At 55.6% G+C, this 26,004-nt stretch overlaps 1 protein-coding gene across 1 annotated transcript; it reads right to left on the bottom strand.

Moving 5' to 3' along the window:
* Nucleotides 1–12,861: 12,861 nt before the first annotated feature.
* On the bottom strand, nt 12,862–16,308 carry KCNA1 (potassium voltage-gated channel subfamily A member 1). The gene has a single exon (XM_007664603.2). It carries the CDS (start codon nt 16,259–16,261, stop codon nt 14,768–14,770), a length of 1,494 nt encoding a protein of 497 aa, XP_007662793.2. The 5' UTR covers nt 16,262–16,308; the 3' UTR covers nt 12,862–14,767.
* Between the last annotated feature and the right edge of the window lie 9,696 nt (nt 16,309–26,004).

Genomic DNA, 26,004 nt, shown 5'->3' with positions numbered 1-26,004 from the left:
TGGAATAGTATAACCCTAAAGTCTCCTCAGCACTTATGCACTTAGCTTCTTCCCGGCACTTACGCCCACGTGGATATTTGTATTTGTGCAGTCAGTGACTGATGGGGCTATTTCATCCCCACATCTTGGCCCTGCTTCTTGTTTCACGCCCCCTCCCTCTGCATAGGGCTGCCCATAGGAGCCAAAGAAGGGGTGTCCAGTGCCCCCGCTGGACTCCTCTCCCGGCCTGCTCCTTCTTCCACAGCTGAACCCCGGCCCCGGGGCAGGGAGGGAGAGTGGCAGGGCGGGAGGACCGGTGCCCGCTGGCGTAGCCGGGCTTCCAGACAAGAGCCGTTCGATGGCGAGATTGGAGCCCCCTCGCCTGCCACTTCCTGATGAATAATTGAATACGATCCCTACGGCCCAGCCGCGGTGGTCTACGGGGCGGATCCGCCCATGCCTTTTGTGGTCGGCCTCGTGCATCTTTCCTCGGGTATGGGGTTGGGGGGGGGTGCTCCCGGGGGGTTGACAGGCACCGGACCAACTGCCGGGGGGGTGGGGGCTGAGAGCTAAGCCCCTCACTGATACTTGATATGTGGAGCAGAGTGATGTGGGGGTCCCTCAGACTCTGGGCTTCTGTTCCTCCACATCCTCCTTTTCCCAGAGAAGCCCAAAGGAGCCTGGGAGAGAAGGAGGAATGCAAACCATTTATCTTCCAGGAAACAGCTCAGGGAAAGGGGAAGGGGTGACGGTGGGGGGTGGGGGAGAGTTACAAATACTCAGATCTGCCTTGATACAGTGGATGGACTCTTAGAGAAGCTTATGTGATCGGAAAAGCATCTAACTCTATTGTTCTACCCCAAGGTCTCAGTCCAGTTCTCTGCACACAGTAGACTGTAAGCTCCTGGAAAGCAGGAATCGTGACTACTGACTCTATTGTACTCTCATTCATTTATTCAATCGTATTTATTAAGTGTTTAGTGTTTTGTGTGTGTGTGTGTGTGTGTGTGTGTGTGTGTGTGTACTCAAGTGATCTGCACACAGTAGGGATGGGGCTACTAGATGCAGCAGACTCAGCAGAAGCCCACAGTCCTGCATGGAGTAGGACTCAGGACCCTAAATACGACCTTGTAAACCTCTCCTATAGTTTGCTCTTTTGTGACCTTTCCCATTTCTGTTCTTTGCTAAATCTAGAATTTGATCCAGCCTGGTTTGGGGGTTTGGTCCAGTCCAATCATGGATCCAGAGCTCTGAAATAGATCTTAAATCCTGCCTGCCCCAGGAAGGAGACCGTAGGACCAACACGGAGAGAAAAGGTGGTGGAAGAAAGAGCTGCAACGTCACTTATGCCCCGATTCTCACTTCACACATGGCTGCAGCTCTCCTCCGCCCTCAGGCCGGCGTGGGCTCCCCAGTCCCTCTCTGCAGTCTCGCTCTCAAATAGGGGGGAGAGAGAGAGAGAGAGAAAGCCCCAGCTGGGATCCCAGGAGATCGCTTAGATTGTCAGCTCTTCGAGGATGAGAACTGTTTTCTGCTTGTATCATGGCTAAGATGGCCCAGTACTGCACACAACTGAAGCCCAATAAAGTGCTCTCCACACAGCAGGCACCCAGTACAGCACTTTGTGCACAGTAGACACCCAGCACAGTGCTCTGTTCACAGCAGATGCCTAGCACTCTGAATAGGAGCCCAGAACCATGCTCTACACACACTAAATGCCCAGTACAGCACTCTGCACATAACAGGAGTCGACTACAGTACTCTGCACGAAATAGGTTTTGTGCAGATAGGAATAGGAACTTACATTCCAAGTTACTTAGTACAGTGCTCTGCACACAGTAAGTGCTCAATAAATAAGATTGAAAGAAAGAATGAATGAAATACGTTCCCGGTACTGTGCACACAGGAGGTACCCAACACAATGCTCTGCACAATACTGATGCCCAGTATATGTTAATGATAATGATGGTGACTGGCCTGCAGAAACTGTTCCTGCCCAAACTCTGCCCAGTGCCTATGTTCTCCCACTCCACTACTGGCCAATGCATCCACCCAAACAAACACCTCTCAGTCCAAGACTGGCATCCCCCTGCCCACTCTCGCCGCCAAACAAAGAGCTGGTGAACAACCCCGGCCCAGCTGGTGAGCGACCTTGGCTGACCCGGTCGAGTACACCCACCGAGGCTGGCTCTGGGCCTTCGGATTGGCTCGGAGATGCCCCGGCCCAGCCAACTCCCCTCTCCTGCCCACGACCACCCACAGCGACCGGCCGAAGCCGGCCGGGACCCTGTGGGGGAAGGTGGCAGCTTCAGAGCAGACGGGAAGCTGGCCAACTTGTCCCAAGCACAAAGGGAGATTTGTCTGGGTGAAAGGAATGGGATGGGAACGTTCGTGTCGACAGCCTTGGAGAGCTCCTCTTTGAATTGTTCATCCAGCCCGATTTTTCTGTTCCGCTCCAGCGGATTGACCGTGGCGGGGACAGGGCAGGAGAGGGATGTGGAAGTCTCATCGAGTGCTAATTAAGGAACCCTCCATTCCCCCACTTTTACCCAGCCGAACAGCCTGGCCAGCAAGAGTTGATGACCAAGGGGAAACTGGTCCCCTCCCACAATGCAGTGCAGGTCCCGGGCCAAAGATCTCTCCCTGAGAACGATGCCTACCTCCACATCTGAAAAGCCCAAATTGAATGTTCTGGGGCCCTTTGGAGGTGCTGCCAAAAACACATTCCATTTCAGGCTCTTGAAGCTGAGCCGGATGGCAAAGCAGCCCTCAGTGGAACCCGGCCCAAGCAGGCTGCTGACACGGTTTCAGCAAACCCACACCCACTCCAGAACCAGAGCTCCTCTGGGGACGCTGGGCTAGCTTTGCGGCCTCGGAGATCACGAAGGCTGGGTGACCCTCAGCTCTGCCCAGGCCTTGCTGTGTGACCTTGGGTGGGTCGCTTCACTTCTCTGGGCCTCAGTTCTCCCGTTCTCCCTCCTACTGTGAGGCCCAAGCAGGTCAGGGACTGTGTCCGACCTGATTCGTCTGTAGCTACTGTAATGCTTAGAATGGTGTTTACCACATAGTAAGCACCTAATAAATACCATAAAAAACAGTGTTTCATGAGACACGTGACACCCCAGGCATCTGTCTGACCAAGATCTGCAAGGTCCATCAGTGGTTAGCCTTAAAGCTGACCCACCCTTCCTTCCTATCTTCCCACTTTCCCCACCTTTTCCCTCCACTCTCCCCAGGCTCCTGGGATAAGAGCCCCAAAGTTTGATCTCCTCTACCTACTTCTTACACCAATAGTCGTTCCCCAGAAGCGGAACGGGATGGAAGCAGGGAAGAGAAAAGCAGTGCGGTCTAGTGGAGGGGGCTCGGACGTGAGAGTCGGAGGACCTGGATTCTGGTCCCGGGTCTGCCTCTTGTCTGCTGTGTGACCTTGGGCAAATTGCTTCATTCTCTGAGCCTGAGTCACCTCATCTATAGAATGGGGGATAGGGAGTGTAGGCCCTATGTGGGAGAGGAACTGAGCCCAAGCAGATCATCCTGTATATACTGTGGAGCTTAGTACAGTGCCTGGCACGTTATAAGCACTTAACAAATACCATTAAAACGCCCACAAAAACAAAAAGGAGAGACGGAGTGGAGGGGACAGGAGCGTTTGGGAACTGGGGAGGCCTCTGTGAGGAGCTTGAGTTCCTTGATTCATTGATTCAATGATTCATTCATTCACTCATTCTTATTTATTGAGCACACTCCTGGGTCCAAAGCACTGAACTAAGCTCTGGGAAAGCACTGGATTCATTCATTCATTCATTCAAATGCATTTATTGAGCGCTTACTGTGTGCACAGCACTGTACTAAGCACTTGAAAGAGTACGATACAACAGTAAACAGACACGTTCCCTGCCCACAATGAGCTTAAGGTCTAGAAGAGGGGAGACAGACATCAATATAAATAAACAAATTACAGAAGTCTACATAAGTGCTGTGGGTCTGGGGGGGGAAGGGGGGTGAGAATTAGACCACATCCTCAAGGAGTATGTGAATGGGTTGCAGGTGTCTAATTAGGGATGTTTTTCCAGATCCTTTAATGATGGGCAGCTGCAAATCCCCTTCCCCTTAATAGCCTTCTGCCTCTTCCTTCCCTGATTTAAAAGCCCCACCCCTAGAAACCCAATCTCTCCATTAGGTGCCCTTCAAAAGGGTGAATGGCACTGCTCCTTTAAGGCCTTAGGGTCTTCTGGGCCTTTCGCTATCCCATCTAGGATCTGTGGAATCTACTTCCTTTGAACTGAGGAGAGGAGACAGAGCGTGCCCCTCTGGGGTTTGGTGAGCAGGGGCCGTGCTGCCCCCCGGTTATCTTTTCTTTTCTTCAGCTGCAATAGTTGATGCCTATTGAATTGGTGATCTTGATAGGTGTGGGGGAGATGAGTTGGTTTTGATGGTTCAGGAAAGACTTGGGTTGCTGCTGTTGTCAGGGGAACTTAAGTCTGGGATAATTGTTATTGACTATACTGGTGATGGAGTGGCTGTGGCAACTGGGGAGCTGGTTTTATACTGATGGCTCAGAAATGACTTGGATGTTGATGTGGCTGGTTTATGGGGGACCCAGGATTGGATACTTGTTGGCTTTATTGACTATGGTGATGGAGGGGATTGAGGAATGGGTTGGTCTCAAGGGCTTGAATTTCAGGGGGAGGACTGAAGGCTGGGATGACTGACTGAATTAGTGGTAGCTTAGGGGTGGGGGAGGTGGTTGCAGTTGGAGTTATATTATACTCTCCTAAGTGCTCTCTCTGCACAGAGTAAGTGCTTAGTATATAACTAACTGAGTTTGGGTGTATATTTATCAATGATTTGGGTGGATAATCTAGGTTGGGATAATCATATCACCTGTATATATGGGGGAGGAGGGTGGAGAAAGCTGGAGCTGGTTTTTTGGGGGGGTGCCAGTAATGTGGGGTTGGGAGCAGGGCTGGATCGTACATTACTGATGTGTGGTTATGGAAATGGGGAGAGGAGAGGGCTAAGGGTGGTATGGGGAATGTGTTTGATACCACTGACTTGCCCATACTGCTCATGTAATGATGATGGCATTTGTTAAGCACTTACTGTGTCAAAGTATTGTTCTAAGTCCTGGGATAGGTACAAAATCATCAAGTTGGACACGGATATGTGGGGTTTAAAGAGCGTGTGACCCAATCTCTGGTGTGGCTCTAACACTCATGCCCTAAACTTGCATGGCATGCTACAGACAACATAGGTTCTGTTTTTTGCTGACGGGGAGATGAATCTGGGAGCCAGGAAGAGATGTGTCTGGGACAATGAAATATCTTTGACAAAGAGGTGGTTGAGGGGTTGTGATGCTAGGAAGTCTGTAATAGTTTTGGGGGAATGACTGGTGCTCTAGGTCTAAAAATGAGGCTTATGTGGGGAGGAAGGGATGGGGCAGAAACCATAGGGCGCATGGGGGTGCTCGATCACTGCCTCTCTTTGTCTGTCATGGCACCCTCCTCCTTGTCTTCTTGCCAGACCTAAGCTAGTGTTTCCCACTTGACCATGAAGTCAACAAGGTCGGTGACCTTCCACAACCTCAACGCGGAATCCTGAGCCCAGTGCGTGCTAGAGGATGAGAGGCTGATTCTGCAAGGCTCATCTCCCCCCGCCCCCCATCATTCTCCTTCTACAAAGGGATGCATATCCAGCCCATCTCCCCTGCAAACCGCCATCCTGCCCCCTCCATGCCTCCAGAATCCTCCCTGGATTCAGCGATAAGGGTCAGTCCCGGAAGCGTCAGTATCGGAGCATCAGACTGTGAGCCCCCCCGGGGCAGGAACTGAGACCCGCCAAAGGGAGTGGGGAAGGATGGGGTGGTGGTACCGTCATGCGCCCCTCGAGGGTTCTTAAACTGGAAGCCCCTCGAGGGCAGGATTGCGCCTACCTCAGTTGGCTGTCTGGGGACTCCTTTCCCAATTCCTGTCAAGTCACCCTCACCGCCCCCCCGGGATTCTATTACCGCCCCCCAAAAGCCAAGCAGTGAGCTGGGGTTCAATCACCACACCTGTGTGGAATATACTGTAAGCTCGTTGTTGGCAGGGCATGGGTTTGTTCATTTTTGTACTCTTCCCAAGCGCTTGGTATATTACTGTGCACAGTAAGTGCTCAATAAATCCAACTGACCGCCTAAGTCAGAGCACCACATGCAAAAGCAGCATTTTAGCAGCAGAAGCTGAAAGTCACCAGCAGTATTCACTGAGTACTTAATAGATGTAGAGCGTTGTATTGAGTGCCTTGGGGACTGAATTGGAACCTGGCCTGCAGAATATTTCCAGAACACATCTCCTAACTCACCATGGCTCCTACTTAAATGGGCGTAGTTTATTTGTACTAATGTCTGTCTCCCCTTCTAAACTGTGGGCTCTTTGTGTGCAAGGAATGTGCCTGTTGTACTGTACTCACCCAAGCGCTTAGTACAGCGCTTAGTACACAGTAAACGCTCAATAAATACGATTGATTGGGGCCCCATTGTGCATCTGAAGCTGGGGAGTAGCAGGAGACCACACTGCTCCTCACGGACAAGCACCACGGTCTAATGGGTCGGGCCAGGGAGGACAATCACTGTCTCTGACCCTTCGTTTACACCCTCCCTCCTGCCTGGAACTCCCTCTCCCTTCACATCTGGCAGACCGCCGCTTTTCCCATCTTCAGAGCTCATCCGAAAACATGCCTCTTCCAACATAATTAAGGTCACCTCTCCTCCAAGAGGCCTTCCCTAATTTAAACCTTCTTTTCCCTGGCTTGTTCTCCCTTTTGCATCATCTGTGCACTTGGATCTGTGACCTTTGGACATTGGATATTCTCCCCACCCTCAAGCCCACAGCAAGTAGGTACATATCTTTAAATTATATATTATAAATTACTTATTCATATTAATGTCTGTTTTCCCCCTATAGGCTGTAAACTCTTTATGAACAGGGATCGTGTCTGCTAATTTTGTGGTACTGTAACTCTCCCACAGTGCTTAGTACAGTGCTCTGCATGTAATGCTCAATAAATATCACTGACTGTGACCTTCCCTGATTCATCTCTCATCTCCCCATCCCATTTCCTCTCCTACTGAGACTCCAGTGATTCTGTGTCACTTAGATGCTCACACACACACACTCAGGACCACCCTATTTTCCGAGATCGTGGGTGGGTGGGAATCATTCTCTGAGCTACTATTTCAGAGCAGAACCATCCCCAAAGACCATCTCGAAACCGGTCAGACCCAAGCAACCCGACAGAACGCCCTTCCCCTCCGGTCTCCCAGCGGAAGCTCCACAAAATCTTCTGTAGTATTTAAGTTTGGGATCTTTGATTAGGAGCAGTCTTGCTCCTTCTCCCTCTACTCCTCCGGGACCATCTTGCTGGATGTTAGGGAGTTCTTCTGATTCAAGTTTCCATTTTTCTAATAAAGTATTGGATTTGTTCATTTGTCCTTTCATAATTCTTTAAATCTTCAATCATGGAGATGAACTAGGCCCTGCCATCCCTAACTTTCATAGGCCATACCTCTAAGCTTTGCCACTTATAGCCCTGGCACCTCTACACTACATAGTGTAATAAGAAATCAATCGATACATAGCACTGGGTTCAGAGAAGAAAGCTGTCTGCTGGGAAGACTACAATTGAGCTAGTAGATATGGTTCCTGTCCTCGAGGAACTTACAGTCTACTGCATGCAGGACACTGGACTGAGCATTTGGAAGAGTACAGTAGAGTTAATAGACGTGGTTCCTGCTTTCAAGGAGCTTACAGTCTAATGAGCAATCAATCCATCAGTAGTATTGACTGAGCACCTACTGGGTACAGGACACTATACTGAGCATATGCGAATGCACCATAGAGCCGATAGACGTGATACCTGCCCTCAAGGAATTTACAGTCTACTGTGTGCAGAGAGCTGTACTGAGCACAACAGAGTTACTAGTCAGGATCCCTGCTCTTGAAGAACTAATACACCACCAATCATTAGTGAATTTTGGTCCTAGGGTCTCTCCCAGTGAAAAGCATTTCCAGTGGCTACATCTGCCTTTGTCTTTCTCTCTCTCTGTCTCTCTCTCACACGCATACAGACACATACACAATGCCCATGGAGGAGACAGACTCCGGCTCCATGCCACAGGTCAGCTCCTCACTTGGACCTCAGACCCAGAGTGACTGGGACTGTCACTTTCCAAAGCCTCAGTGAGGACGCTTACTCCCTTTTCCCCCTCATCTCTCCCTCCCTCCCTCCCTCTCCTAGGGAGCCCCCCCTAAAGCATAGCAGGCCAATAGTGACACAAAACCCACAGGAGAAAACTGCTGCAAAATCATTCTGTCCAGGTTAGAGCAACCCATTTGACCTTATACGGGGTGCTGATCCTGGGTCAGAGTCTGTCCAATTCCCCCCAAAGAGGGAACTGCCAGAGGCAGATTCTAACAGGGGTTGGTGGGACTTCCTCCACTGACCTCACTGCCCCCAGTTGCTGGGCTGAGCGTTCATTCAATCTTATTTATTGAGCGCTTACTGTGTGCAGAGCACTGTACTAAGCGCTTGAATAAAAATAATGATGGTAGTTGTTAAGTGCTTACTCTGTGCCAAGCACCGTTCTAAACACTGGGGTAAATATAAGGTAATCAGGTTGTCCCATGTGGGACTCGCAGTCTTAATGCCCATTGTACAGATGAGGTAACTGAGGCCCAGAGAAGTTAAGTGACTTGACCAAAGTCACACAGCTGACAAGCGGCAGGGTCGCAGCGATCAGTGTTCTCTGGAAGCCTTCACGTTTTCCCAAGCGTGATCAGTGCACCCACCCTCCAGCCAAGGCCTTCTCAGCTGAGCCCACTCTCACCAGCGCCCAGTCTAGGCCCAAGTCCAGCCGGCCCCAGGGCCCTGTCTTCCCTGACAACCAGGTTCCATCCCTGACGGCTTCCCTGACAAGAGAACCCCATCCGGGACAGCTTCCCTGACAACAGAGCCCCATCCCCCAACGACTTCCTTAACGACAGAGTCCCTTTCCTGATGACAGAGCCTTATCCCCGAAGAAGCCCCATCTGCAACAGCTTCCCTGGTGACAGAGCCCCACCCCTGATGGCTTCACTGATGACAGAGCCCCATCCCCACCGACTTTCCCGTTGACAGGGCCGCATCCCAGATGACTTCCCTGACAACAAAACCCTATGCCTGACGACTTCCCTGACAACAGAGCTCCATCCATGACGACTTCCCTGACAACAGACCCCCATCTTCGACAACTTCCTAGACAATAGAGCCCATTTCTCCTCCTGTCCCAGCAGCCTCCCAGGGAGTAGGCCAACCTTGAAGAGAGCCGTGAAGCTGAGCCAGCTGGCCAGGCCTACACTAAGAGCCGTACAGCGGAGAGCAATGTGACTCCAGGAGACAAACCAAGCCATGTCCTCAGGGAAGATCCTTAAAAATTATCTTTAATCTTTAATGCCAAGTATGAACAGATGATAAAGTGACAAAAGCGAATAGAATTGCATAGATGGAAACTATGCGCGTAAAGTCTCAACTCTGAACATTCATTGTCCTCTAGCTGACAAGTCAAACCATTTCAGGGGGTGGGGGGGTGGGGAAGGGGATGGTCACGTGGAAATAAGGTATAGCCTTAATTCCAAGTGTAAGCAACTTGCAAACTCAGGAGATAAATAGAGCTTTGTCAGCTTAAATGGTTTGTTTTCCTGATGGTGCACTTAAATCACTACTCAGTGTGGGTCCAGCACTGGCATCGCTTGGTCTTCAAGAGCAGAGGTATTGTCATAGCGTCCACCGGTCCACCCGGCCTGCGGGGCCCCCTTGACGGCTAAACAGTGCATCCAAGAGGAGAGAAGTGTTTGCTGGGGCCAGGGAACAAGAGGGGCAGGTCTCAGCGGGCTTTTCTCCAGAGCCGTGGGGCGGCTTGCTTCTCATCGAGAGGACCAAGGCCGTCCCAAGCAGCATTGGAGAAGCGCCCGGCGGGGCAAAGTTGGGATGGATCCCTGAGGGGCGTCCACCATCTGTGGCCATTCGGGGCATCCTGGCTCCGCTGCCCTATGCAGATGCCTCCAAGGGAGCCAGAGGCCACCCCCTGGGATCATCTGGTCTACATTGCCCGGAGAGGGTGGAATGGACGCAGTGACCCAGAGGGACAGGGGAGCCCCGAGCACCAACTTAGCTTAACTTGGCTTCTTTGTCTCGGGTAAGAGAGGATAAATGGCCTCGGTAGCTGGTTTGAGGGATGCAGAGATGCCCATCTCCGCCCCAGAGTCCATGAAGGAAAGGTGACCCGTCGCTGGCTGGGACAGAGAGGCTGCTCGGGAGGCTGCGGGCCCACAGAGGTGACACACATCTGACTGGGCCACAGGTTGGCTTTTAGAGAAAACGACCCCAGACCTTGGAGGGGCTTGAAGGTTCCAAGACAGAAGGATTATCTGTGGCTCACAGCCAAGATGGTGACCGGGGCGGAGGGAGGGGTATTTTGAGAGGTGCGGGGAGGTGGCAGGTGAGTCAGGGAGCCCGGGGACCAGGGAGGCCAGCGACAGAGCGGAAGCCACGGCTTCTTTCAGCTACCCTGTCCTCCCTGTGAGTGGCCGCAACAATGATTTACTCAGGAGACGGTAAAGCTGGAGGAAGGGGAAGGATTGCGGACAAGAAAGAGGGAAGGGAAGCCAGCACCGCCTTTCTGCTCCATGAGCTGGAGCCTCCAGTAAATAGAGCTCATTGCGACCGGAGCCGATGCCTGATTTTGACCGGAGCCGATGCCTGATTTCGACCGGGAGGATGGAAGAGGGGGCACCCATAACTGCAGGCCGGGTGCAAAGAAAAGCGATTGAGTTCAGGCGGTCATTTCACTTGTGCTTCAGCTTCACACTAAGAGAGACCCAGCTGCCTGCCCAATCTCTGGTGGCTAAAATGATTGTTCTGCAAGCTGGAGGGGAGTGGTGGGGGGGGGGGGAGGGGCTTGTGCCCCCTGCCCTCTCCCCCACACCGGTTGATTGGCCCAACTGGTACCAGGAAACTCTTCTTTCTCTAGAAATAAAAATATTTTATATGGCTGCAATCGGTGTCCCCAAACTTGCCAGGGAAAAGTCTCTTTGGTCTCTCGAACTTGTCAGTCTCCAGCTGAAGGCTTTGGAGACTGTGGCTGCCCGCTCCGCCCCTCCAGAGCCAGGGTCGTGGAGGTGACCCTCCGGCCCTGGGTGGGAGCTGGGAGCGGAAGTCCTCCTGCTAAAACCTGGGAAGGTGTCGGGGGGGGGGCAGGGAAGCCTCTTGGAGAAACTGCCTCCCCCCCCAAGTGGAGTGGGCTGAGGGTTGTGAGCAGGGGAGGGGCAGATGTCTGATCTAGCCAAGTGCACCGTCAGGCCTACAAAGACATTTCAGCTAGCAGCTGCAATGGGGGGAAAGCTTTGGTCGAACTGGCCATGTTTGGCCTAAGCGAGTTTCTTGCAAAGGGGCTAGAAAGGGGAAATTGGCCCCTCAGTCCTTCGGCCCCCACCCACGGAGTCTCAGTCGAGTGGCCGGCTGCAGACTACTGTCTGCTGGCCAGCCCTGCCCGGAGATGCGGGGAGGGGGTCTGCCTCATCGCCCCCAGCCCCGCATCTGGCCCGCAGCGTTGGCTGGATTATTGCCACCGCTGCCCAAGCCACGCGCTCCTGCTCAGCCTCCCCGGGCCCGGGCGGTGCGTCGCCTCTGCGTGGAAGCGCGAGATTGGGCAGGGAGCACCGGGAGGGAAAGGAGCAGGAAGGGAGTCAGGATGTAACCCCGCTACCCTGGATAAGAGTGATTCCTGTGGTCAGGGTCCCGAGAGCCACGTTCAGGTCACCTTGTGGGTGTCAGCAGGTCTTGGTGCAGCCATGTGGAAGCCCACGGCGGGAGGGGGAGGGAACAGTGGCGGCCACTTGCCAAGGGTATGTGGTTGTCCCTGCTGGGTTCTTGATGAGAGCTTCCTGCTTCCGAGCGGAAGGTCGGACACTCGCCTCTGGGATCCTGCAGTGGGCGGTTGCGTCCTTTCTGCTGGTCTGGGGTCCCCGGTGCTAAATAATGTTGTGGGGTGGGCTGACCAGGGTGAGTGTGGCTTGGGAAGGTCAGCGGATGAAGGATCAGGGAGACCAGAGGAAGGAGGGACGGGGAGGTCAGAGGATGGAGGGATTGGGGAAGTGAGGGGTCAGAGAAATGGGGAAGTGAGGGGTCAGAGGGATGGGGATGGAGGGATGGGGAGGTCAGGGGATGGAGGGTCAGGGAGGCCAGAGGAAGGAGGGATGGGGAGGTCAGAGGAGAGGGGACTGAGGGACAGGGAGGTCGGGAAGGGAAGGATGGGGAGATAAGGGAAGGGGGAATGGAGGGACGGGGAGGTCAGGGGAAGGGAGGTGATGGAGGCATGGAGAGGCCAGAGGTGGACTTGGAGCCGAGTTGGAAGGAGCGGGCCTGGAGCCGGCTCTCCGCCGGGGCCCAGCGTAGAGCTTGCTGGTGCCTATGAGGTGGTGGAGGTTAGGGCGGAGCGGGCGGCATCGCTCTGTCGACCATCTCGGGCAGTTCGAGGTCTTGCAGAAAACCATTCCAGGCCTTGGGCGGCTCAAGGCAAAACCCCCTCCAGCATCCGGCCCCCGGTGGGGCAGGGGAAAGTCCGGCCCCCGGGTCCAGGCCGAAGCGGGGTCCTGAGACCTGGGATCCGGGTCAAGCACCAGGCCGGCCGGGGGATGAGCGTCGCCAAGGCAACCGACGCCTCGTCGCATCTTCTTTCAAAGAGTCCACGAGGCCTGATCCTCTCGAGGCGGCGGGACGGAACGGGGTGAGGGCGGGAAAAGTCAGAAATGAAAGAACCACGCCCTCCCTGCCCCTCCTCCCACTCCTGCCCGCCCCCCAACCTCCCCCCCGCCCCCCCACCTACCCCCCTTCTCGGCTCGACTGCGCGGCTTGTAGGCAAAGGGCGCGTTCTGCTTTCGGTGGGTACAGGATCAAGGCACTAAGCAACTATCTAAATCAACTGGCTGTGTTTCCTCAGCGAATTCTCCGAGGCGAGACCCGTGGTCTCCCCGGACTCCAAATCATGACTGCAAAAAGAAACCGGCTGGGATTCGGATGCAGAAAAAGTCATCTGGTGGGAAGTTCGAAGAATTAGCATGCACTTTCAAATTGCACCTGATTTTCTGTCTGGTGTTTTTGTCTCTACAGCGCTACAGGGTAGGATTGTCTTTTAGGGGTGGCGGTGTCTGATACAGTACTGACTCATTCGCTTAGGTGGTTTTTTTTTGTGGTTTTTTTTGTTTACGTTTTTTGTTTTTTTGTTTTTTTCCCTGGGGTATTCTTTCGAGGGTCAGGAAACTCAGTCCTCTCTCGGACAACACCTGAACAAAAACCAAATATTTCCCTGAGTAAAGGCAGGAAAATCAGACCCACTGCGAGAGCCCGCTCCCTCCCGGCCTCCGCCAGCTTTTTTTGTTCTAGCACTGAAACCATGCATTAATTAACGCGCGTCGCCCCTGGACGGAGGGACGTTGAGGCTGCATAATACAACATGCTTTTGAGCTCCAGAGGAGTGAGTGACCCCGTCTGACTAACATACGCACTTAAGTACAGTACTTTAAGTTACTAATCAAATATTGAGAATAATCAACGAGTGCACTTTCAGGGAAGGCAAATGAAAAAAAAAAAGTCCTATTTTTTTTTTTTCCAGAAGTCAGATCCAACGAAAGCTTATCCCGTATGGTCTGAAGTAAACGTTCCCAACATGCGATTATAAAATAAATAGTATCAAATCCAAACATGCCTAGAGTAAACTCCGTTTGTGCTCTCTTGCCACAAAAGGGGCTATAATTGATTTTGCATCCAGGTCTGGAAGGTGGGCGGGAGGAATGGCGGGGTCTGGGGGGAGGGATGCAGGAGCAGGGGAGAGGAGCGGGAGGAAGAGAGAAGATGGAGAGGTTGTCAGATTGACCCAAGGAAGGCTCTGTAGTTGGTACATCTGCAGTTAAGAAAACTTAGCAGCATTGCAAATGTCTCCCTGGAGTCTCCTCTACTTTCTTGGTGGAGTTGGGAGGTGCGGGTAGGGGTTCGGGTTGGGTTTGGGGGGAGGGGCGGGCGGACCAGAGGGGAGGGAGCCCGGAAGCTGGACCTCATCTGGGAGCCGTTAAGGTGCTGTGTGGGCCCATCCTAAGTAGCTAAGTATCATTTTCACAGGGGAAGTGTCCCTTCTGTTACTCCAAAGAAAAGAGAAAAATAGCAGATGTCCACTGGACACGGAAGAGGAATCGATACCTATAGACTATATTCTCGATGCACTTTCTGAGGTGTGCTGTGCAGTTTGCCGAGGGCTTGTACCTGGAATTCCATGCATATTGGAGTTGGATCATCTCTATATGATCCCCTGTTGTTGCTGCTTTCAATTAAATGGAAGAAGCGGAAGAGAATGAATACGGTTTTGGGTAGAGAGAGGGTGTGACTCTACCTTACCTCGAACCGGTCCAGAGATGCCCCGTGATGGCAGGGTATGGAAAATACCCCCGTTCTTTTGCGTGTTTGTTTTTTTTTTGTTTGTTTTTTGTTTTCTAAATCAAATGAAAAAAATAGTATCTCTTTTTTTTTTTCCTCGAGGATTTTGCGAGCTAAGGGGGCGCCGAGCCCGGGTCAGGGGCCTTGAGGAGCGCACCCATGCGCTGCGGGGGAGAGGGGTCTTCGGAGTCGGCCGGGGTGGGCAGGGGTCCCAGGTGGGGACGGCTGCCGTTCTGCTTTGGCTCTCTGTGTCGAGTCCTCCGCGTGGCCCGAGGGGCTGGCCGGCCTACACCTTGGTCAGAGGATTGCGATTCTGCCCGGAGGGGTAAGTGCTGTCCCTCTTGCAGTTCTCAGTTCTGAGTTCGGCCTGCCCGTAGGAACCGAACCTGTCGAGGATCCGGTCTTCGATCTCCATGTATTCGGACTTGCTCAGGGCCGAGGAGCTGCGGCGGCTCAGGCTGCTGTCTGAGGCCAAGTTCGGAGCACTCATGTGCAGAAGCTGGGCCTGTTCTTCCCCTTCGGTTTCTCGGTGGTAGAAATAGTTGAAATTGGATACAATGACAGGCACCGGCAGGGCAATTGTCAGCACACCAGCAATGGCACACAAGGAGCCCACGATCTTACCTCCAATTGTCACAGGGTACATGTCACCGTAGCCCACCGTCGTCATGGAGACCACGGCCCACCAGAAAGCGTCGGGGATGCTGGAGAAATGGGAGTCAGCCTCTTCCGCCTCAGCAAAGTAGACGGCGCTGGAGAAGAGGATGACGCCGATGAAGAGGAAGAAGATGAGCAGCCCGAGCTCGCGCATGCTCGCCTTGAGCGTCTGGCCCAGGATCTGCAGGCCCTTGGAGTGGCGCGACAGCTTGAAGATGCGGAAGACCCGGACCAGGCGGATGACCCTCAAGATGGCCAGGGAGGTGGCCTGCTCGCCCTTCTGGTTGCCCTCCTGCTCGGCCAGCTCGGTGCCCAGCGTGATGAAGTAGGGGATGATGGCCACGATGTCGATGAAGTTCATGATGTTCTTGAAGAACTCGGCCTTGCTGGGGCAGGCGAAGAAGCGCACGACCAGCTCGAAGCTGAACCAGACGATGCACAGCGTCTCCACGATGAAGAACGGGTCCGTCAGGATGTTGGACTTGTAGTAGACCGTGACGTTGCCCAAGAGGTAGGGCGTCCCCACCAGATCCTTGTTCTGGTCCTTCAGCTCGGGCAGCGTCTCCAGGCAGAAGATGACGATGGAGATGAGGATGACCAGGACGGACACGATGGCGATGACCCGGGCCGGCCCCGAGCTCTCGGGATACTCGAACAGCAGCCACACCTGGCGCTGGTACTCCTTCTCGGGCAGCGGCCGCTCTTCCTCCTTGATGAAGCCCTCGTCCTCCCGGAACTTCTCCATGGCCTCCTCCCCCAGCTCGTAGAACTTGATCTCCTCCGAGAACATGTCCAGGGGCACGCTGGCCGGTCGACGCAGCCGCCCGCCCGACTGGTAGTAGTAGAGGATGGCGTCGAAGCTGGGCCGGTTGCGGTCGAAGAAGTACTCGTTGCGCAGGGGGTCGAAGTAGCGCATCCGCTTCTTGGGGTTCCCCAGCAGGGTGTGGGGGAACTGCGCCAGGGTCTTCAGCTGCGTCTCGAAGCGCAGCCCGGACACGTTGATGACCACCCGCTCGTAGCACTCGTGGTCCTCGGGGCCCGCCGGCCGCGGGGAGGCTCGGTCCTGGGGCTGGCCGGCGGCCGCCGACGCCTCGTCCGCGTTCTCCCCGGACATCACCGTCATGGTCGGAGCCCGGAGGAGGAGGAGGAGGAGGAAGAGGAGGAGGTGCGGGGAGGGAAGGGGAGACCCCCTAGGGAAGCTCCCTCCCCCGGCCTCTGCGGGCGGGGGGATGGAGGATGGCGCGGGGCGGAGGGGAGGGGGCTTCCTCCCGGTCCCACCTCAGCCCTCCCCTCCCCCCCCCGGCCAGACTAGGGTCCCCCTCCCCCCCCCCGCCCGGCAGTCCGGCCGTGGGGCCGGCACCGACCTCAGCCCCACGCCGGCCGGACCCCCTGGGGCATCGCCCGGGGCCGCCCCGCGCCCTCGGTCCGTCGAGTCGGGCGGGACGCGGGGCTGGAGGGGGAGGCGGCGGCCCGGGGCGCGGGGCGCGGCAGCTGGGCAGATTCCCCCCCCCCACCCCCGGCCCCCCCCGGCTCCCGGTCCCCGCTGGCTCCCCGTCCCTCTGCCCCCGGTCCCTCGGCCGTTTTCTAAGGTGTCGACGGACGGACGGACGGACGGACGCTGCGGAGAAACAGAGAGGGACACGGGGAAGGGGTGACCGCTAGCGAAGCGCCCACGGAGCCTGGCCGGACCCACGGAGAAAGCCGGGGAGAGGGGACCGATCCGCCGCGGGAACACCAGAACGCACCGCACACGCATACACACCCCGCACAGGCGCGCCCGCAAGCTCCAACTCCCGCCTCGTGGAAGCTCCGAGCCCTGGCTTTCCACCGCCCCCGACCACCCACCGGCCCCGCACCCCTCCCGCCGCACTCCCCTTCTCCGGCCCCGCAGCCCAAGTTTTCCTCCCGCTCACTTTCCCCGGCCGCGGCCGCCGATCTCTTTTACAACTTCAACCCCAGCGGTCGGAAAAGGAGGGAGGGGGCCCCGCCGAGGACCCCGGCTGCTCGCCCCCTCACCCGACCCATCCCGCATCCTCGCTCCTCCTTCCCCCTCCCCCCCGCGTCGTCCAGCCGGCAGCCTCACCCCCCACCCCGCCACCTCGACGCCCCCGAGGTGGGCAGCCCCCCCCCCGGGGGGGGAGGGGGATCGGGGGGAGCTCCGAGCCTTACCTGGGCCGGGGTCTGCTCGCCCGCGGCGGGGCGGGAGGGGGACGAGCCGGAGGACCGTCTTGTCGGAATGCGTCAAGCTCCTTTGCAGCAGCGGCGGCGGCGGCAGCAGCAGCATCCAAAAGGCGCAGCGGTAAACTCCCCACCCTCCTCCTCCTTCTCCCCCCTTCCTCCCCCCCTCCTCCTTCTTCTCCTCCTCCTCTTCCTCCTCCCCCCCTTCTTCTCCTGCTCCTCTTCCTCCTCCTCCCACCTTCTCCTGCGCCCCTCTCGGTCCGGAGATCGTTTTACAGAGACGCTGCCGCTGCTGCTGAAATATTCATACTCTCCCCGCCCCCTCTCTCCCCCCACCCCCCACCCTCCAAGCCGGACAGCCCCCTCCAGGGGGATGCTGAGGGATGCTGAAGGTTGTTGAGGGATCCTAAGGAAGGCCGAGGGATGCTGAGGATGCTGAGGGATGCTGAAGGTTGTTGAGGGATGCTGAAGGTTGTTGAAGGATGCTGGGGATGCTGAGGGATGTTGAAGGATTTTTAGGGAGACTGGAGACGCTGAGGGATGCTGTGAGGATGTGAGAGACCAGCTCACCGCTGGACTAATCTGCCCTTCCCGGACCCAGCCCAGGCCACTCTCTGGACAGCTCTCGGACCTTCCCTCCTCGGGGGGTACCGGGCAGCGGGGACTCCGGTGGAGGGGGGACTCTGGGGGCTGCAGACCCGTATCTCCGAGGCCCCCCGCCGCCGCTGCCGCCTCTTCATCCTCCTCTTTCTCCTCCTCCTCCCCTCTGCCTTAGCCTAGTCCTGGAGATTTCGCGAGGCTCCCGGAGTGTCGGAGGCTGGAGCCGGAGGTGGAGGGAGAGTGGGGATCGGGGGGCGCGGGGGCGTCGACCCATTTTGAGCACTGGCGGGTCAGCAGAAACCCGAGTCGACCCCCTTGGGGGTGCGGAGAGATGGAGACGCAGGAACCGGGCAGGTGGGGACGGGGGAAGGGTGTGTGGAGGAGAAGGAGGGCTCAGGTCCTGGAAGTCAGGGATTCTCGCTCCGTCCTTCCTCGACATTGCCCCGTGCCCCTCACTCCTACGCCCCGCGCCCTTCTCCGGGGATTTAACATTGCAACCGGCGAAGTTCGACGCAATGCAGGAGGCAGGACAGCGTCCACGCCACCGGGACCCGGAGGGGAGGGGAGAGGAGGGGAGGGGGCCCGCAGCGAACCCCTTCAGCCGCAGGAAAAGTTGGCGAACACCAATCCCCTCCCCTAGAGCGCGCCAGCTTGGACCCTGCAAAGGCGTCTGCCGAGCTGCTGGGGAAGGAGATGGAGGGGAGGGGGCAAGCGGGAAGGGGGCGTCCAGCTCCCCTCGGGTCTTGATTTCCGGCGGCCGCCCCCTCTCCCGAATAATAATAATAATAATGGTATTTATTAGGCCCTTACTATGTGCCGAGCGCTGGGGTAGATACAAGGGAATCAGTCTGTCCGCCGTGGGGCTCACGGCCCTAATTCCCATTTTCCAGATGAGGTAACTGAGCCACAGAGAAATTAAGCGGCTTACCCAAGGTCACACAAGCAGACAAGTGGCGGAGGCGGGTTTAGAACCCACATCCTCCGACTCCCAAGCCCGGGTTCTATATCTGTGCGGTACTCGGAGTTTTCCCGAGTCTGTTTATTTTGTTGGGGGGGGGGGGGGCGCGGACTGGTGACCCGCACTCTGGACTGGCCCCGGTTGGTCACTTCTTCCTCCTTGCCCCCGCCGTTGGGCCTGCAGCCGAGCTGGGACCCGAGGCCAGCCCGGGCGCATTAGGGCTGCGGCGATTTAGAGTTGGCAAGAAAAGGCCGGGAGCCGGAGAATTGGCTCCCCCGGCACCCCCGGTCCCGCCCGTTTCCCCGCCTCACCCCTCCTCCCCCCCCCCGCCCCCCGCCGCCACTTCTTTCATCAAGGTCAACGCTTGCAGCTTGCCCGCCTGGCATCCGGTGCCGGCAGGGAACGGGTTAATCTCGTGCAGCTGCGGTTCTTTCCCAATCCTCCCTCTCCCAGATCTCCAACCGCCTCCCATTTCCATATCCGTCCTTCGGAGTCCTCCCCTCCTAGGCCTCCACCACCTCTCCCCAGCCCTGCAGAGCAGACACTGATTGACTGATTGATTGACTGGATGGATTTATTGCAGAGGAGGCAAACGGCTGTCAGATCGCCACTTTGCCCGGGTTAAAGGGCCGGGGGTAGGCGCCCCGATCTTCTCCCTAGGCGGAACAAGCTCTCCCTGCTGGGCTGGTGGCCGTCCGTCCACAGGCCGAGTCCTGCAGGGCTTCGTTCCCCCCTAATTCAGCCTCATCCTCGGGCCTGCCGGGGCCCAGTGGGGCAGGCGGACTCTGAGGGGAAGGGGATTGCGACCCCCTCCTCCTGCCAAATTGAGGAAGAGGGTGGAGGCTCCTTGGCTTCCCCTCTCAGCCATCTCTCCTTCCCTGTGGGCCCACTACTCCCTCTCCACCCCAGCTTTCACCCTTCATTCCTTCCACGCAGTCTCTCCTGACTCCTTCAAGCTCTCTTCTGTCTCCCTTCCTTTGTTCCAAGCCTTCCCCTACCTGAAACCGCTCCCACCTCCAATCCTGCCAAACCATAGCATTATTGTTATCACTATTACTATTATTTTTATTATTAACGCTTCTGTACTCTCCCAATCAGTTGGTGTCCTGTACAGCACTCTGACTACATTAATCAACCAGTCCACAGTAAGGATCCAGTACGGTTTTCTACAACTATAAAGTGCTCTGTAAAATGTTCTGTAAACAGAAGTGTCCAGTACAGCGGTCTGCAGAGTGGAGGCATTCGGTACAGAACTTACACCCAGTAGATGCTCAGTGCAGTATTCTGCACCCAGCAGGTGCCCAATACAGTGCAGTTCCCACAGCAGATGCTCTGTCGGTACTAGCAATAATGGTAAGGGGGAGACGTGAGCTGCCAGCCTCCAGGAGGAGCAGACATGGCCTGAGAGGTCAGCAGTGAGCTTGAGCAGAATAGCAGTGCAAATATTTTATTGGCCAGAGCTCGCTCCTTCCCGATGAAATGTCTTTGGCTGGAGAAAAGGACCGTCATCATCCAGTCTGCTGCCAAGGAGCCAACCATGGCAGCATGGCCTAGTGGAGAGAGCACGGGGACGAGAGCCAGGAGGCACGGGTTTGAGTCCCAGCTCTGACCCCGGCCTGTGGGGTGGCCTCGGATGAGGCCTGAACCCCCGGCCGGTGGAGTGGGCGGCCCAGATGGGTGGGTGTGAGAGTCCGAGGGGCGGCGGGGTCAGCTTCAGAGGGGGGCCACACGGTTTGGGGTTTTTTAAGGTATTAGTTAAACACTTACTATACGCCAGGTACTGTTCTAAGCACTGGGGTAGATACAGTTAATCAGGTTGGACACAGTCCCTATCCCAAATGGGGCTCACAGTTTTGACCCTCATTTTACAGATGAGGCACAGAGAAGTTAAGGTTCTTGCCCAGGGTCACAGAGCAGGCAAGTGGTGGAGCTGGAACTAGAACCCAGGATCTTCTGACTCCCAGACCTGTGCTCTAATCACTAGGCCGTGCTATCCTGTCACGTTAGCTGCTGGCCCCAGGCTGGGCCGGGGGGCTACCGTGTGGGTTCCGTGGGAGCTGCCGATTGGGGTGAAGTAAGGGGGTGCCCCTACCCCAAACGCGGAGCCTGGGTGCCTGGCCTCCAGCATCTAGTCTTGCAGAGGGGCTGGACAAGGAGTGCCTGAGGTCCTCCCTGCCTCAGCGAGGGCTGACCACCGGAGTCAGGGAACATTTCATCCTTACCCCTACCACTAACCAAACCAACCCAGAAATTTTAGACACAGAAATCCAGATTTAATCCACAGGGAGAGAAAGAGCATTCATTCATTCGTTCGTTCAATAGTATTTATTGAGCGCTCACTATGTGCAGAGCACTGTACCAAGCGCTTGGAATGTACAAATCGGTACCAGATAGAGACAGTCCCTGCCCTTTGACGGGTTTACAGTCTAATCGGGAGAGACGGTCAGACAAGAACAATAGCAATAAATAGAATTGAGGGGATGAACATCTCGTTAAAAGAGCAGACACAATACAATTGATTGATTCCCCCCTGCTTAATTATACAAGCTTCACTAGCGAGTCAACTTCCCGTTACAACGTCCCAACAAACACACAGAGTTCTAAGAAAACACGGGCTTCCTCCTGCCTGAACACGTGTGTACACATAGACAGCGCTCCTGGACACAACACGGAGGCAAGAGAAAGCCACAGGCCCACCCCACTCCAAACAGCACGACTCTGTCTTGCTTGCTGATTGGCCTAACTCACCCTCGCTAATCTACCAGAGGATTCTGGACCTTGTAGTTTCTCTGGACGTTGGGACTTGGAGTTCTCAGGAGGACTAGGGAACAGCCAAAAATGACTCCCTAGTCTCCCTTCAGGCTCTTTTGGCTTCCTGTCTACCCCAACAGAGATCTGACTTCTTCAGCTGTCCCCAGACCAAAGTACCCAGACCGCCCCAACCTATCACCTCAGTGGCCAAGAATCAAAAATTGGTCGGGAGAGGGAGATCTCCCCATGCACAGATTGGAGGAGACTCTCTGGGTGTATTCGGGGGACCAGGGTAAAATCGCGTGATGTGGGGAGGCCTTCCTTCGGTCTCGGTGTCTGGAACGTCTGCCCTCGGCTGCACTGCTCACCCTGCCTGGGTTTGGGGCAGTTTCTGTGTCCAGCCGGTCCACCCACATCCCGGTCTTCATTCAGTCGCATTTATTGAGCGCTTATTGTGTGCAGAGCACTGAACCAAGTGCTTGGAAAGTACACTTCGGCAACAGGAGAGCAGACCCTCTCCCGATGGCTTCCCGGGGCTGGTCAGTCTCCGACAGCCCTCCGTTGGGGTGCCGTGTCTGATAAAGGGCTTTGCTACTGGGCAAAAGCCTCACAGCATTTATGAACATATCCATAATTCATTTATATTCATGCCCGTCTCTCCCTCTAGATGACAAGCTCATTGTGGGCAGGGAATGTTTCTACCAACGCTGTTATTCTGTACTCTCCCAAGTGCTTAGTACAGTACTCTACACTGAGAAGCAGCATGGCCTAGTCGTAGAGCACGGGCCTGGGAGTCAAGACTGGTTCTAATTCTGACTCTGCCACTTATCTGCTGGGTAGGTCACTTAATTTCTCTGTGCCTTAGTTACCTCATCTGTCAAATGGGGATTAATATTGCGAGCCCCATGTGGGAAGTGGACCGTGCCCATCTTGATGATCCTATATCTGTCAGGAGAGATAGATAAGGGGATCCTTCAGGCAGAGCTTCCTGGAGGAGGAAGAGGGATGTGCATGTGATGAAGCGGAGGAAACGGGGGGGAGCCGGGAGGCAGCAGGTGTGATTCGGGGGGAGCCACAGTGATGTTTCCGTTTGGACCCGACGAAAAGACTCCTTCCCTCACCCTGGGCGCAAAACTCTGAGGGTCACAGAAGACCTCAGCCTCACCCCCCTCCCATGGTCTCAATCAGTCCGCGAGGAAGAACTGCATCAAGAGGGCCAAGGGCTTCTGCTGGGCTTCATCAGGAATCACGGTTGCCGCCGGGGTGGAAAAACATCCATATTTTAGTGTGTTTTCTCTGTAACAGGGACAAGTTTGGGGTGGGTACGCACCTGCTCCCGGCTGGGAAGCCTCTAGACCCGTCTGGATCTGGCCCGGGCCACTGAACCAGGGAGCAATTTGGCATAGCGGATAGAGCACGGGCCTACGAATCAGAAGGTTATGGGTTCTAATCCTGGCTCCGCCAACTGTCTGCTATGTGACCTTATGCAAGTAACTTTGCTTTTCTGGGCCTCAGTATCCTCATCTCTAAAATGGGAATTGAGACTGTGAGTCAGAGATTGTGTCCAACCCGCTTTGCTTGCCTCTACCCTAACTTCTCTGTGCCTCAGTTACCTCATCTGTAAAATGGGGATTAAGACTGTGAGCCCCAAGTAGGACAACCCGACTACTTTCCTTTCTATCCCAGCGCTTAGAACAGTGCTTGGCGCATGGTAAGCGCTTAAATACCATCATCATCATCATCATTATTATTACCTTATATCTACACCAGTGCTTAGAAGAGTGTTTGGCACCTAGTGAGCGCTTAACGAATCCCATAATTATTATTAAGCGGTTACTAGGTGCCAGGCACTATAGTAAGCGCTGGGGTGGATTCAAGCAAATCGGTTTGGACACAGTCCCTGTCCCGCATACTGCTCACAAGCGTCGCCACCGCAGCTCCGGCCCGTCCGGTTTTCTGGCCAAATGCAACGCGGGCCCAATGCTTAGTGCTCCTTCTCCGTGCGCCACCCTGGAGCTGGGCCTTGGGGGCGGGAGGGCAAGTCAGCGTGGTTCAGTGGAAAGAGCATGGGCTTTGGAGTCAGAGGTCATGGGTTCGAATCCCAGCTCTGCCACTTGTCAGCTGTGTGACTGTGGGCGAGTCACTTCACTTCTCCGTGCCTCAGTTCCCTCATCTGTAAAATGGGGATTAAGACTGTGAGCCCCACATGGGACAACCTGATTCCCTTGTGTCAACCCCAGCGTTTAGAACAGTGCTCTGCACATAGTAAGCGCTTAACGAATACCAACATTATTATTATTAAGTCGGGGGTTTGCGGGCCCTGAAGGGCAGTCATTCCGGCCCCCACTGCCGCCATCCTCGCAGCGGATCTCGTTTGTAGCCGTAGAGGAGTGAACCCGAACCAGGGCCGGACTGCGGGAGGCTGGACTGCGGGAGCGGGATAGCGGCATTCCCGGCCCGCACCACCCCTCGCCCTCCCCGCCAAGCAACGCAGGATGGTTTGGTCCTGTGCAAAGGATGCTAAAAATAGACTGCGGCTTCCCTGCGGAACCGCTGCGCTAAAAATAGCCGCCCCCGCCCCCTCCTCCCGCTCCTCCCGCCACCCGGGACCAGAACCCAAAAGTCCCGTTCAGACCCGAGCGGCCTCCGCGTTGCGGGGAGGGGAGGGACGGGGGAAGGTTCTTCGAGGACGCGGGAGGGAATCGGGCCCAAAGCCCACAAGCAAACAAGCAGGGGCCCAGCTAGGGACCCCTCGCCCCTAGGCGAGGTGGGGATGGGGGCTTCACACACTCACACTCACTCTATCTCTCAAGGACTCCAGAACTGAAGGGGCACCGGCCAGACCCGATTTAAATCAGGTAGCAGACCTCAGTGTGATTTCCCATTCGTTCAATCGTATTTATTGAGCGCTTACGGTGGGCAGAGCACTGAACTAAGAGCTTGGGAGAGTATAAAAGAAGAATAAACGGACACATTCCCTGCCCGGAAGGAGCTTACGGTCTAGAGGGGTAGCATATAAACACCACCAGTATGTAAACTTCTCCCCACGAGCCTAAGAACTCGGTCCAGTGTTGTGCACCCAGCAGGCGTCCAGCACAGCGCTCTGCACACAGCAGAGGCTAAATAACTGCTACTGACGATGACTGCCTCTGGGTAGAGAAGCAGCGTGGCTCAGTGGAAAGAGCATGGGCTTTGGAGTCAGGGCTCATGAGTTCGAATCCCAGCTCCGCCACTTGGCTGTGTGACTGTGGGCAAGTCACTTCACTTCTCTGTGCCTCAGTTCCCTCATCTGTAAAATGGGGATTAAGACTGTGAGCCCCACGTGGGACAACCTGATTCCCCTATGTCTACCCCAGCGCTTAGAACAGTGCTCGGCACATAGTAAGCGCTTAACAAATACCAACATTATTATTATTATTATTATTCTAACCTTCCTCTTGGCCTCGGTTCAGTGGGGAGGAAGAGCGGAGATCATCCTAACCCCTTCACCCTTCCCTAACAATGTCAGCCAAGGTGTAGAACTCCCACCCCAAGTCTCCACTGAGGCACAGTCACTGGGAGACTCCCTCTCATACTAATTCATTGCTTACGACGTGTCTAGCACTGAGCTACATACTGTACAATCCAAACGGGCACAGACCCTGCCCCCAAGGGGTCCCCAGTCTCAGCGAGAGCGGGGATCTTATTCCCAATTTACAGGCGAGAAAACCGAGGCCCAGAGAGGAAAATAATAATAATGATGATGGCATTTGTTAAGCGCTTACTATGTTCAAAGAACAGCGCTGGGGGGGGCGGGGGGGTAATACAAGGTGTTGAGGTTGTCCCGGTGGGGGGGTCACAGTCTTAATCCCCATTTTCCAGATGAGGCGCAGAGAAGTGAAGTGACTTACCCAAGGACACACAGCTGACAAGTGGCAAAGCGGGGATTAGAACCCATGACCTCTGCCTCCCAAGCCCGGGCTCTTTCCATTGAGCCACGCCGCTTCTCCCGTGATCCAAGAGCAGGCAGGAGGTGGGTCGGGACTCGAACCCAGGTCTCCTGACTCCCGGCCCCAACTTGTCTTCACCGGCCATGCTCGGAGATGTGTTTCTCCCGGAGGGCAGGGCCAACTGAGGTGAACCGTGGGTCTCTCAGGCGCCTCGGGGCCTTCGTGTTTGCAGCAGGATAACAGATGTACGTGGGACAGGGACCGTGTCCGAGCTCATTAGCTCCTACCGACTCCAGCGCTTAGTCCGGTGCCCGGCACATAGTGAGCGCCTAATATTAAAAAAAAAAGGGGGTACGCAAGGGTGGGAAGGCAGACGTCATTACCGGTCCGAGGGCCGCCCCCAAAATCCCCGGCTTTTGAGGAGCTTGTTTATTCGGGCCCGTTGGCACG

Source organism: Ornithorhynchus anatinus, chromosome X4 (genome assembly GCF_004115215.2).
Source record: "Ornithorhynchus anatinus isolate Pmale09 chromosome X4, mOrnAna1.pri.v4, whole genome shotgun sequence".
Lineage (NCBI taxonomy): Eukaryota > Metazoa > Chordata > Mammalia > Monotremata > Ornithorhynchidae > Ornithorhynchus > Ornithorhynchus anatinus.
The sequence above is the reverse complement of the archived record's forward strand: the minus strand, read 5'-3'. Positions and strand labels throughout refer to the sequence as shown.

What these genes read in the sequence shown, in the direction of transcription:
- KCNA1 (XM_007664603.2), bottom strand. Translation starts at nt 16,261, where the DNA reads ATGACGGTGATGTCCGGGGAGAACGCGGACGAGGCGTCGGCGGCCGCC.